This window comes from Gossypium hirsutum, chromosome D03 (assembly GCF_007990345.1).
Source record: "Gossypium hirsutum isolate 1008001.06 chromosome D03, Gossypium_hirsutum_v2.1, whole genome shotgun sequence".
Taxonomy (NCBI): domain Eukaryota; kingdom Viridiplantae; phylum Streptophyta; class Magnoliopsida; order Malvales; family Malvaceae; genus Gossypium; species Gossypium hirsutum.
The window spans coordinates 50,089,013-50,103,765 of record NC_053439.1 but is presented as its reverse complement, the minus strand read 5'-3'; the positions used below and the strand labels follow the sequence as shown (position 1 = coordinate 50,103,765).

The window sequence follows — 14,753 nt, the reverse complement described above, 5'->3', positions numbered from 1 at the left end:
TGTCCAACCTCAAATTAGAAAATAATTGGAATAAAATATAATTCTATCTTTGAATGATTTGTGCTTATAATAACTTATAGAAGTAACCTAAAACAACCCGAACTCAAGTATCAAATTCAAAATAGCGCTAATCTGAAATGAATTAAACTAGAAAAAACTTGAATAAAAATAATTTAAATCCAAAATACTTAAAATAAATAATTCAAAATGGCTCAAACTCGAGCCAAACTGAAATAGCCCAAGTGCCCAACCCTTAAACTAAGTTAAAGACTTAAACATCGACTGAAAACAATTTCAAATTAGTTAAACTGACGAATCATATTTAATCATCCTTAAGACTCTTTCAAATAAAATTAAATAAAATTAAGTCAAACAGAAAAATTTTGTTAGAGCTAAAATAAAAAATTTCAATATTTGTTGACAATATAACTAAAATTTGTAGTTATAGACCATATATATTTTGAAAACTGGAAAAAAAAAATTTAATATAATAAACTTGATTTATTTATTTTTAACAAATATAATGTCATTTATAATTATCTAAAGCCAAAATTAGCGACGACTCTAACTCAAATTATACGAAATTAAAACAACTCAAACCTAAAATGACCTAAACTTGAAAAATAATCCGAATCAAACAAAATAACCCAAAAAATTTAAAATCTAAATTAACCTGACCATACAAACCCCACACGCTAATTGACAAGTCTGGCAACAAGCCATTGTGGCCATTATACAAGTTTAGGTTGAGACCTGAAATTGTTCAGAGCAAAACTTACACATGTTTTATTAGTAATTATTGTTACAACAGTTACATTATTACTAATGTTATATTTTGACAAAGAATTGAAATACAATGAATGAAAATTTTCATCTTAATGGGTTTTTTCTTTTGGAAAAGTCCAATATCAAGAAAAACAAATTTCTTGAAAATAGGATCAATCCATTAGTTTGTATCTTTTCTCTTGAACGCCTGTTACTCCCATTTGTATTTCTATGATAGTATGAAGTGGCACCTGCAAATTGGAACCATAACAGATGTAAGAACTCAAAAACACAAGTTTCCATAACTCATCCTACTTTTTTGTAGCTTTTCTCTTTCCAATTCTATTATAGGAGAGCATTCAACCCCTATGTTGCTTTGACTCTATTTCTCTCAAAGTGCCCATATCCGAAAGCATATTCGGTCATGCGTAAGGAGACATGAGCACATTTGTACTCGACACTTGTACCTGAGTTCAAGTAATATATAGCTCTACCCCAACGGTAAAAATCAAGGTAGAGATGCTAAGATATGATTCTGTGTTCTTTTTCCATTTTGTGGATCATAGATGATGTTCTATCGATGCATCGTCAGAGAGAGAAGGGAGCATCAGAACTTCGGAAAAGTTGAATATACCCATGTCGAACACATCTGTATCCTTGAGTTCAAGTAAGATAGCTCTATCTCAATGGTAAAAATCAAGTAGAGAAACTAAGATATGATTCTGTTTTTCTTTTTCCACTTCGTGGATCAGGGAGAAGCAAACGATAAGTCACCCACAACAAGAAATAAGATGCACCAATTTCAATTTGTCTATTAGTTACCTCAATGTGAGGAATTTCTTTGAGGGGCCTATCAGCAAAATAAGCATATAATGCTCTCAACACGGCCTGCAAATTGAAATCAAAAACAAATCATTCAAGATGTATAATAAATTCAGAAGATGAGAAATTATATAAAGCACAAGATTTTGCTGTTAAATATAACCTGGTGAGATATCACTACAACGGGTGCTCTTTGTCGTTCAAGCTCAATAATTACAGGTTCAAGCCTGCATTAATGTGGAAAATGAATTAAATCTCACAAGTTCAAATGTAAAACATTATTTGCAAACAATTGAAAGTTCAGTATGTTGAGAAACTCTTAACCTTTGAATAACATCCAGGTAAGATTCTCCACGAGGATACCGATATCTAAGCTTGTCTTTCTTGCGAGATCTATAACAACAATAAGTAATCACCTAAGACTGCAGTAATGAAGAAAGCAAAGCGCAATCGAGGGGAAAAAATCATTACATGCATTTTTGATACATCACAAGCGGGGTTAGAGGGACTCAATATATTAGAGCACCAAAACCCTTAATGAAATTCCATCCCCTTGTTTGGATTTTGAAGATTACCTTGAGTTGGGAATCTTACATTCCTAACAGTGCTTAAGATTTGGTAATATATAGAGTAATCTCATTACCACCTCTTCCGTAGGTAATGTAAGATTCTCAATATAATGTCAAATTTACCGCATCTTTTTATGAATTTGGTCTATTACAACTTATTCTCCAACTTTTTTTCTGCCTTCTTTTTCTATCATTTGTGACAACCATTTCTAAACTAGATGAAATTAGGGAACTAGTTCAGTTAAATTGTAGGACTTATTTATTTTTTTACCAAATGGATTGGCTTCAATTATATCAATATTTATATCTTCGACACAACACCTTTATGGGTGTAGAATATGCATCTCCTACAGAAATTGCAATTCTGAATCAGCAATGAAGAAAGTGAATAGCAGAGACAATAGATGATGCTGGGTTATACGGACATCAAATTAAAGCAACTTAAATCTGTATGTTGGACAAAAATGAGGTGGAGGAGGAATTGAGAAAGTTATGGTCTGGGACCAAAGATTTAAGGAGGGTGGATAAAGAGTAAAATAAGAAGAAAATTAAATCTTGATAGAGATGAGAAGGATGACGGGTTTGAAACTAGAAACCAGCTTCAGTGTGAACCTTTTGTTGTCTTACATTGTCATCTGCTTTCTACATTCTTCCATTGGGTTTCCAATAGAGATCCTGGTCCACTTTGATGAATAAAAAAGAGAGGAAGACTAGAATAATGGAAGCATCTAGACAAGTCCACGTTATAGGATATTGTGGTCTTCAACTAACTTGTCTTCTAGAAAAGTAAAAGAAAAAATCCCAATTATAATACAAGCCTAATTACATATGTGATAATATAAAACCACTTCAGTTATGGCCCCCCATTAGGATACAAGTCACATTAACTTCAATATGATTAAAAAAATCCACCTAGACTAAAGCCTCAAGTTAGTTTTATGTAATCTATAAGACAATAATTCCAAAAATATGTTCATTAGCCATTCAATTATAAAAGGTAATATCCCCTAAGAGGTTAGAACTGTAGAAAAATTTACAAAAAAAAAAAAGAGAATGAATCCCCGTTCCTACATCCTATTTCCAGACACTTCTTAGCCAACTCGGCAAATCCAATATTTTTTATGAAAGGAGAGTCAAACACAAGGATACATACTCATATCCAATATCCATAACCGAGTGAATGTGACATAACAACATTTTGAAGGCCAACAATAAGAGCTTATTAACAACATTAGATTCTCTTGCATTCAATTTTCTTAACCAACAAGAAGAGAAATGTAGCATGAGGGTGATGAGGAAGCCTTACTCATATTCCTCTGGCATATTCTTCTTTATTTCTTCATAAGTCATTCCATCACATACTCCAGCATTTATCTCATCTAGTGCACGCCATTGTATCTATCAAAAGTGTGAAGAATTATACCTCTGTTAACATATCAATAAATACTTCATTCAGCAGCCAGAATGGGCTAGAATGTGAAAGAAAGGACATATAAGTTACTTTCTTATGGTTTCCCACTAACCTTTGGAAATCCAACAATTGGACTTGCTGTCAGAATCGTTCTCTGAAGGGTGCTGGTCCATATCTAGATTACAACAAAATCACAAAAAATAAATAATGCTTATACATATTCTACACACGTAAAGCTTGATAAAGTTTCAGTAATCTATGCCTATTTCAAGTACGGAGGCTGCAAAATATATAACATCTAAAGAAACAGTATCCCATAACATCTATACAATTTGGTTTACTCAAACCATGATGCCAATTGATAAAAAAAAACAGATGATACCAAAATGTAGATCTTTGACATATACTCAACTGATCTACAGTTTGCATGCATTCTCTTTTTCTTTTCTTTTTTTCTTTTGAATTTAGATCAATAAATTACCAAATGACACTATCTCAAGCAAAAGAAATAACACCCAACAGAGGATAACTCCACTTTTCAAGTACATAAAGCAGGCTTCCAAATGTAAAGGACCAGGACATGGAACGGGGAAGAAATGTAAAATTGATGCAATTGAATTCTGAAAGAAGTGATTAACTTTGCTTGGTATAAATGTAAACAAATAAGCATTGACCAAGGTGAAGCTTACAGAAGCAGTCCTTTCAGATTTCAGTCGCTTCTCAACAAAGTTTGCGAGTTTCTTCATATAAATTTCTCCGGTATCACTGTTGCAACAGGAAAAGAAATTTCCTGATAAGTTAAAACTGGATACTGGCATATGCTAATTCAACAAGCACAATGAAATCAGAAAAATAATATCAAAGATAAGAGGATATCTCTCCTGACAGGAAATTAAACAAATATTGATTACTTAAGTCTTCTGATAAAAGTATATCATGAAGAAAAGAAAGATGAAAACAAATTGCAACCACCTGTTATATAATGCCATCAAAATAATAGAAAAGGCTACCTCAATACACTGTCACCACCAATTCTGCCTCTAACATTATCACGACTCTCTCCATGCCTGGTAAGTAGTATTGGGCGAGGTGTCAAATGTGTATTAACCTGCAAATTATAATATGAAAATTGTAAATGTAAACATTTAAATCAAGTATCACTCCAGAAATGGTAGATGCTAAGATTTCATTGAAGGTTCAGATGCCTTCCTAGAGGGAAAAAAAAAGAAGGCACTTCTGAGATGAGTAATCGTCACAAAAGATACATATAGAATAATTAATGTAACAGGTGTAGAATCTGAATGTTACAAGTCTTAAGCTTCCTTCCATATCTTGCAACATAACGCAGACAAAAGTGCAGTTGCATGTCAGATATAATGTCACCCAGACTTGATATGTTAATCATGATTTAAGCCATATCAAGAAGAAAAAAGAATACTTAAGAGACTCCAAATTTTTCAGAGCTCCAATTTATTAAAAGAGTTGTCGTTCCTTTAACCAAAAAAAGTTTTGCATCCAATATAACAAACACAAGGAACTGAGAAAAGGGACTTAATAAGTAGACTTTATAAGCTCATTTCTTATCGTACACCATACCAAGAAGAAGACGATTCGTCCTGGAAGATAGCCACTCATGTTGTTAACCTGAATCCAGTTAAAACATGCAAAATCTTAGATCATATTGCAAAGCCATTAAATCATCTAAGAAGTTGAGAAAGAGAAGGGGTAAACATTTAAGAATTAATACTTTAAGGAAATAAGAAACAAAAGACATGCTAGAAAAAGCTTTAAGAACAACAATGCCATTATAATGACAACTTTCTCCATATATTGGCCAAACAAGACAGGGCCAAATACACAAACTACTTTTAACTAAAAGTACAAAAATACAGACTAGTTACACCATGTTATGGCCACAATGAACATTGATCCCACATGCATATGCATGAAGCACAAAAGCCATATAAAAGAAGGAGATTTGAACTTAACTTGTATTTGTCCACCATGCCCACTAGCCATATCAATCATTTTGATGTAAGACCCTTCATCAACTGGTTCATAAACCTAGTAACAATAAGCACAAAGGTACACCTTAGAATGGTAATCCGCATCCGAAGCAAACATGTTAACGAAGAACTACAAAAGCAATTCAGGAGCTACCTTTTCGTAATTAGCTAACCGGGTTGTAAAGTCTTGTAATCCAGCTTCAAAATCTGGCCTGCAAAACTAGATTGATAAGCAAGTCTAGAACTTTTCATCTGAGCAAGAAGTAAAAGGTTATTGATAATAGCCTTACTCTTCCGCATAGTCAGGACTTTGTTGAATTTTAAGGCGAATATTTCTTTCAATAATCCTTTCATCGTTGCATATTGTTTCTAGAAAAATAATCTACAATCAAAAGCAAAGATAAACGTATTAGAAAATCAAAACTAGATATATTTCATTCTGGCTTAATTTATTATATCATAAGCAATACATCACATGTACATTTGTTAATCATGATTCTAGTAAAACAGCATATGCAAAATCATGAATAGCACACAATATGAGTCCCCTATTAGGTCCCAAATGCAGTCCTAACCAACCTAACTAAAGTGCATTAATTCATACCCAAATATTTGTGTATGGCCACCTGAGTGAATCAACAAGTATATGACCCAAGTAACCAGAAAAAGTAAGGTGTCACGCCCTTAAGTTATATTAGCTTTTTATTTTCATCTGTAATATATCATACATGCTCCACCCAATAACCATATCAGCTCTACCAGGATACAAATAGCTGGTTCCTTGAAATGTAATAACAGTACCTTACATCTTCCTTCAGCCATTTTCATCAGCATATTCCGTCTACTCCTGCTACTGTTAGTTGCATCAAATATTCCAACCTACACTTAAAAGGGATTTAATACAGCAAATTTGTCAGCAGAACGAGGGAGAAAATAATTGTCACAAAAGAACTTACCTGGCCACCTTCTTGCATCCAGGCTATCATATCATCCATTGCCAGGGCTGCTACCTAGTAACAAGTGACTTATTAAAACTACGTACAAAACAGAAGACTAATATGGTTACCATCAATCAATCATCAAAGAAAAACCAACTTCATTAGAAAAAGTATATTTGTCAACGGCAATTCCAGCCATGAAGAGATGAAAACCACAAATTGCTTTGGATCATGTAATCACTTCAAAACTACCTCTTGTGACTCTTACTCTTGTGGTATCTGCCTACAAATATTTCATTTACATAACTTCAAGATGGGTTAGAAGTTTTTACTAGATGTGCATATAATAGGGAAAAAATTGCCAGCTTCTACTTAGGTGCCACAGAATGTTTCCTGAATGTGTTTAATGACTAAAACTGCTCTAGAAAATAAAATAAAATTCCAAATCTACTACCTTCTAAGGAGCACTAACACCGTAAACTGGATTCTTAAAAATTGAAATACATCCATAACATCCAAAACTCAGTTGCCTCCCAATGTAAAAGTAATCATTAGACATTACTAATTTCAACAACACCAAGAAATTTAATACTAATTTAGTCCACATAAACAATTATTAAACCAGCGACATAAATGGCATCAACTTGGCACTTGAAACAAATAACTCAATTCTGGAGAAAAAAACAAAGACTCTTCCAGAGACACTCACCTCATTACGTGCCTCCATGCCTTCAGGATTGTCTGCTCGGAAAAAGTCAGCACTCTGCATGAAAGAGTGAATAACCAACCAAAAATCATTTCAGAAAAAAAAAAGTTTGCACCATATCCCATTTTAATTATCAAGTTACTAGATAAAGCCAATAACAGAAAGTGAGTTTGTTAAGCTGCAAAACAACAGCACAAATTTTACTAGCAGCTTCACAAGAGATGCTCCCAGAAGATAAACTTGAACAGAGATACTCAGACTTACCTGGTTTGTACCATGTTTGAGTCGTCGATACTGTTATGGACAAAGAAAGATCCAAGTTATTCTTCTTTCATTTGAAACAAGTCAAAGCAAAAAGACCATTCAAGGTAAAATGCACTAACCTTGCCAACATTAAAATGCTTAGTATCATGTCCCAACCAGCGAAGATATCGTGTAAGTTTAACAGCAGTGAAGGTCTTTCCTCGAGCTGGCAAACCAACCTGAGAGTCAAGCAACTAATTAGCACCACTTATTCTTAAAAACTTCAGTTGATTCTCTTTCAAGTAATTAGTAGAATACATGCCATATGGTTCTATTTTAGGAATATGAAGATGATTAACATTTTAAAGTCTAGATATCACCAATGTGACAACTAAATTATAGTAAAGGATGTGAAAGATGAGATAACATATAAAAAGCTCACAAATTACTTATGAAGAAGAATACCAGGACAATGGCTAGATGTCTATCCTCCTTTGGTCCAAGCATCTGATCAGCTACAGCAGCAGCTGCAACAGCTCCAGCAGCTGCTGGCATCGAATTCTAAAAATAAAAGAAAAAGAAGCAAATATAAGAACACCACCAGAAAGAGAGAACAACTCATACGTTACTATGAGGAAACATATGTCATCCAACCTTATTTTTACTGTCCAATTTAAGATCAAAACTAAAAGTACTTGAACTAGAAGATTTGACCAGTCTGGGAGATCCAACACCCCTATCCACGAACAGCCCCCTGTAACTGTCTTGCTTTTGCAAAGGTGAAAAGGTCCCCACAGATTTTGATTCAACCATCCCGGATCCTGAATATACCTTAGAAGGGTCCGGTATGATAACCTCCATCTCCTATGAAAAAGTAAGTACATAGCATTAGATGCAAACTATCATAAAAACCATGGAGTTTGGCAACCTTTGTAATTGATCTCTGCCTATTAAGTATGCAATCTAAGATGAATGTGAACAGCAATTTGCTTACATATCACTTGATGGATAGGCCTCTGGAACTTGCCATTACATTTAGAAGTAAGATTATGTTTACTAAATAATATGATCTAAAAAATTACACAGCATGAAATACCAGAAAACCTGTGTTATACAGGCTGGGGCTTGAGTGTCAGATAAGGGTCTCTGTCTAGCACAAGTCTAAACTTTTCCACGCATTTTGGAGAGTTGAACATCCATGCCCATGTCCGTCCAAAGTGTCAGACACAGGCACTTCAAGAAAATAAAGTGTCAGAGTAGCAGGACAACATTGTGCGTTACCATCCTTAAACTGATAATATGTAAATATCTTTTTCAAGGCCCATAAGACAATCTAGTTTACACATTTGCAAGATGGGTTACCCAGATAAACCTTTATAGTTGCAGGTCGATCGCCAGAAACCCCAGAAGAGGTTAAAGACCGTGGATTTTCTGCCAAGTTGGCTGCATAAACAAGCCCTGAGTTTGCAGAAGTGGATGGAGCAGGTACAACATAATGTTCAAGGTCAAGCTCCAAACTAGCAGAAGAGCCATTCTGCACAGTAAAACAAAGGAATTTTACATCCAAGTACCTTAACAAACATAAGGCTCAAGAATCAAGGCAAAGCTCCAATCAGCTGTAGAGCTATTCAATTTCAACAAAATAACAACCATATTGGAAGTTTGGAGCAATAATTCAGAAATGAAAATTTACACATTAACCCATATTTTCAATACATACTGCAGGTTGAAAAGCACTTTTCTCTTAAAAATAAAAGATTGAGAGAACATGGACCAAATAGGACATACCTCATGACCTGTCTCTGGAGCTGCATTGATGCTAACATCAGGAATGCCACGAACAGTCGAAGGCCGGAGATTATCTTGATAAGCTCTCCAACTTGCCGCAAGATCAAAGGGCGATACCCTGTCCGCTTTAATGAACACCCGATACTCAAGAACCTCCTCATTATCTAGCTTAAATAGTGCCAGTCTAGCATGTCTAGCATCCCCTTGTAAAGTACCCCCAGTAAGCAACCGGTTTGGACCCTCCTCGACAATACAAGGCATGTAACCATGCTTAGGCTTCAACAAGAACTTGAAATCCAAAGTTTCTAAATTTAAACAGGTAAAACACACAAATAAGTAGAAAACTCCAATGAATTCCTAAGATTCACTTTAGCTACTATTTTTGAATCCAACAAAAATCAAAAAATAAAAATAGAAGTAGCAAAAGCAGAAACCCAAACAGAGCCTTAAAATTTTACATCAGAAACCCCAAAGGTAATCTCTAAATTTGGAAACCTGATTCTTAAAAACGTAAAGGAGGACTAGTAGACTGTACAGTATTAATTCAATAGTGCAATGGAGTTTTTTTCAGCTTCAATAAAAAATTTAATGATAACATCTTCTAAAAAGTTGGTAAGTTAAAGGATAATCTTATTTTTCCCAACACCCATATTCTATTTAGTTTTCCCAGTAACCAAACAAAACCATATCCAAAAATGAAAGAACAAAAAAAAAAAAGAGTAGCAACCCTAGCAACACACTTTACCATGATTAGGAGGAACAACGAAGCTCAGCTCCCACATCGAAGCCGATTCTCGCTCCATTGAAAGCTATCACCATTTAAAAAGAAAAAACAAAATTACAATTACATAACTAAAAATTAATTCAAAAAAAAAAAGAAACTAGAGAGAGAGAGATTACAGCTTTGGTTGAATCCCAAGAACCAACGAGAGGAACAGAGCCATAAATATGAGGGATAAGGTCTCCTTTCTTCTTGTAATTCTCCATCTTCAACGAAACGTAGAGTTGGCCACCGGCTTGGTCAAGGCTCTCCTCTCGTTCTTCACCTCCATGCAACCCTCCATCGGCGTTCCTCGATGTTCCCGTCCCCATTCAATTCGCCTCTCTCTTTTCTTTTTCCAATAATTAAAAATTTTTAATAGATGTAAGCGGCACTTCAAAATTTAGGTTCAGCTGCTTTCATGGTTGAATAAATACTGAAGGAAGTATATTCCTAGCTTTTTCTTATTTTTCTTATTTTTTGGGTTTGGATGGATAAGAAAGAAGATTGAATCCAGCGATTTAAATTTATTATTCTAAGAATAGAAAATGGAGAGTCCAGAATTGTTTGTCTGCATTCCTCACTTTTGGCATTTTCTTTTTCATTTTTTTTATAAATTTCCTAATTATATTTTAAATTGTTGTCTATATATATTTTTATTTAGATTAGTACCTGAATGTTTAGTCGGATATTGATATTATAATTAAAGGTGCTCATAGACCGGGTTAAGTTCAATTAAAATTTTAGGCTCATTTGTTAGATTTAGGCCCGATCCGAATAAAAATGTTAAATTCAGGCTCGACCTGGTCAATATTAATTTTTATATTATATTTAATATAAAATTTTAAAAAATTATATAGTACATCAAAAAAGTTAAAAATATTAAAATTAATGTTTCCCAACAAATTGAAATTAAATTAAATTAAATAAATACACTAAAATAGTCACAAAATTAACAATAAAATAAGAGTTATACAATAACCACAAAATAGTAACAACATAATAGTGAAATGGAAGTAAAATAGTGAAAAAAACGGGCAAATCACCAAAAAAAGCCCTATTTTTTTAAAATTTACCGAAATGGGCCCGGTATTTTATTAGTTATCGGAATGGGCCATTTTCCCCGAAATCGCATCCACGTCAGCGCAATGCCAGGGGACGTGTCAGAACATCGCGTCCACGTCAGCGTGCTTTGCTTATGTGGACACAAATCGCGCCTACGAGGACGCGATTTGCTAACGTGGATGAACAATTTATGTTTTTTAGCTTGGAAAACTTTGAAAGGCCATAACTTTTGGCTCGATTGTTCGATTGAGACGATTTTTTTTATTTCGAATAACTTTTCGAGATATACGCGCTGACAAATAGCCGAAGGCGGTTTGCCGCAGTTTTCTTCGAAAAAGATCCTTTTTTGCCCCTAAATTTCGATTTTTTCGGTTTAGAATTGAATTTTGAAACATTCAAATCATTATTTTCCTTATTTATTTAAAGTAAACACCGAATTTTTTTACAGAATTATTGTATTATTTTTTCTGATTTGACACGTGTATCGAATATGTCCGATAAATCGTTAAAACGTAAGTAATATAATTAAGATAATAACAGTATATCTATAATATGTCAATTAATTAGTTTAGCTTAGTTGGTTAAGATACTTGCTTTTTTCCCTTAGTACCTTGGTTCAAATCTTGTTGGTAACAATTTTGAATCTTTTTTGACTGTTGGGTACTGTTCAAGCGCAGGCCGAAATCGAGCTGACATCGCGACGCGTACACTGACATCGCGCTGACGTGGACGCGATTTCCCGAAAAAGGACCATTCCGGTAAATAATTAAAAAATGGGCCCATTTCGGTAATTTTTTAAAAAAAGGGCTTTATTGGTAAATTGCCTAAAAAAACAATAAGAAAATAGTAAAAATATTTAAAAAACTGCAGGTTTTTTTTTTACATATTTAGGCAGGTCAGGCCGAAAAAGCCTTACTTGAGGTCTAGCCCATTTAAACAGACTTTTTTTAAGCTCATTTTTCGGGCCTATGTTTTTACCGGAACCCTCTCACTTTTCGGACAAACTTTCAAAACTGGCCAGATGGCCCGATCCATGAGCAGGTCTAATTATAACTCTATTAAAATTAGATAACACGGACAACCGAGTTTATAAATGTTAAACCCATGAACAGATCTAATTGTAACTCTATTAAAATTAGATAACATGGACAACCGAGTTTATAAATGTTACACATGTGTCACATTATTTGTTAATGCAATTGTCACAATTAACACCATGATCGGTTAACATCATCCAATTTAGATACCAATCTAAATAAATATATATTAATTTTAACATTAAAAAAAATCTTATAAATTAAAAAAAACTTGTTTACCCTTTTAATTCATAATATAATATATACATTTTGATTTTATATAAACATTAATTTTTATTTTTAATTTACTTTTCGCAAACAAATGAGAGCGTTATTATAACTATTTTATCTATGAAAGTCCATTTCTAACTTTATTTACGAAAATGGGTCATTTTTTTCATTATTTACTGAAAATGGTCGAAAATGACAAAATGCGTCCATGTAGGAGCATTTCATTTTTGGGTGAAATTTCAGCAAAACGTGCCTTTGAAGGAGCAATTTTGCCATGTCAGCACAAAACGCGCTGACGTGGCAGGATTTTGCTGATGTGGCAAAATCATTTCCCAGTGGCGCATTTTGCTCCATTTTTTTCCCAACGGCTATTTGATTTTTTGACCGTTGGACCCTCCAACGATTAAAAAAAAACTATAAAACCCCTTCCTATATTTTTCACACAATATTTCTTCAAAATTTGGCAAAAAATCTCTCAAATTTCTCCCTAAATTTCTCAAATCTTTCTTTAATTAATTATTTCCTTTAATTTTTTTTCTAAAATAGTATTATTTTTTTATACTTTCAAAAATATTTGATCGTGTTAGCAATGGTCGGGGAATTAATTCGTCTCAATCATAAACATATCTCCGTCGAACAAATGAAAATGGTAAGGGTTAATTTTAATTTTTTGAATATTATTCAATATTTTTTTCATTTATGTAATTTTAATTAATTTTTATTTTATATTTTTTATAACAGTCTGTAGATCGAGTGTTACAATGTTATATTCGTAATATGTCTAGTCCTTCATCACCGTTGATAGAAAATTACTTGAGGGAAGCGAGTTTTTGGCACGTGACCACTATAAGCCGGGGGTGCAAGTTGGACCCGAAACTCATCAGCGCATTAATAGAGAGGTGGAGACCCAAGACGCACACACTTCATCTTCCATGCGGAGAGTGTATCATCACTTCGGAGGACGTGCAGTTACAATTGAGATTGCTGGTGGATGGGTCCGCACTCACCGAGTCCGTTCAATCTGCTGATTGATAAGCCATATGCTACGATCTTTTGGGTACGATTTTGGATAATATTTACGGAGGTCGGATCGAGATAGGCTGGTTACGAGACATATTTCTGAAGCCGGAGAATGGTTTGACTGAAGTAGTAAGAATACGATATGCTCGGGCATACATCCTTGAGATGATTGAAGGTTATTTGATACTGGACTTGTCACGAAACCTCATACATTTGAGGTGGCTGCTGAAACTTGTTGATTTTAGAGCAGCTGATGAATTTTGTTAGGGGTCTACCATGTTGGCAACATTGCACCGGGAGATGTGCGGGGCGACGCCACCAAATAAAGCCAAAATCGAAGGTTGCCTATCACTACTACAATCATGGGCTCGATTTCGCTTTTCATTTTTACGTCATCGAGTGAACCACCCATATACATTCTCACTCATAACGAAGTAAAATTTATATTTGATTTTACAATTGTTACATAAATTTAAAATAAAATTGTATACTAAAAATTTATTTAATTAGGTGGACCCATTCAGTAAGTTATGTTAGAATACCTACCGCTCTTGAAGATATACAGCTTCTATTAAACCAACGGTCGGAAGCGCAAGTAAGTATTAAATAATATATATACATAAAATAGTCGTTTCATATTTAGTATTCAGTATTATGTATATAACTAATATTTTTATCACATTCATATAGTTTAAATGGACATCATACGAGGATATGGCAATTCGGGCAGTAATTCCGGATGAATTCTTTCAAAATCCGAACATTTGGCATGTTAAGGTCTCATTGGTCAACTATACTACTATCGAGATGAACCAAACGGATAAAGTGTTGCGGCAATTTGGATTTTGATAGCCAATTCTCGAGTCACTTAAGGTGCTCGATGATGAGCACAAAACTGACTTACGACAATTGAATACGAATTGGTCGGTATTCTTCTCAGAATATATCAAAAATTGGGAAAATCAGTATGATCATGTAGCTACTCACAAACCGGTCATTGTTCTACAGTTAGTGTGCGTGCCGAATTATATGTCATGGTTTAAGATCCATGACAAAGGGATGACGGCTTGGGCCCATCAACAGTGCCCATATAATCACCGGGCCCAACGCCTCAACCGACGACACTCACACCACAGCCCCTTTGGATTATACCAGGTGCGTATCCTAGCCCTTATATGTATCTTAACCCTTATATGTTTCTTTTTTCCAATCTTATGCCAAGTTAGAATGCATGGCCTAGTGCATATCATTTTTCGATAACTTCGACTCAACCGATGATATATAGGCCATTGTCACCGGAGGGATCACACGAGGCACCGTCGGGGAGCTCATCTCATTACCAATCCCCATCAC

The 14,753-nt window shown here is 34.3% G+C and overlaps 1 protein-coding gene across 2 annotated transcripts; it reads right to left on the bottom strand.

Annotated features, from left to right (window-relative positions):
* Positions 1–759: 759 nt before the first annotated feature.
* On the bottom strand, positions 760–10,620 carry LOC107927071 (6-phosphofructo-2-kinase/fructose-2,6-bisphosphatase). Of its 2 annotated transcripts, XM_041090411.1 has the most exons (23): positions 10,149–10,620; positions 9,994–10,057; positions 9,249–9,553; positions 8,833–8,994; positions 8,115–8,324; positions 7,926–8,021; positions 7,601–7,699; positions 7,482–7,511; positions 7,221–7,274; positions 6,530–6,583; positions 6,375–6,452; positions 5,864–5,955; positions 5,728–5,785; positions 5,557–5,631; positions 5,164–5,211; positions 4,578–4,675; positions 4,257–4,332; positions 3,680–3,742; positions 3,463–3,554; positions 1,912–1,980; positions 1,751–1,814; positions 1,588–1,653; positions 760–1,016 (listed from the first exon to the last, which is right to left on the bottom strand). In XM_041090411.1, the coding sequence occupies exons 1-23, from the start codon at positions 10,338–10,340 to the stop codon at positions 939–941; spliced, it is 2,223 nt and encodes a 740-aa protein (XP_040946345.1). In that variant the 5' UTR covers positions 10,341–10,620; the 3' UTR covers positions 760–938. The 2 variants fall into 2 exon arrangements, 1 of the variants encoding a protein (XP_040946345.1); XR_005911508.1 differs by lacking the exons at positions 760–1,016; positions 1,588–1,653 and having other exon boundaries at positions 1,784–1,814; positions 3,463–3,581; positions 10,149–10,585.
* Positions 10,621–14,753: the final 4,133 nt, after the last annotated feature.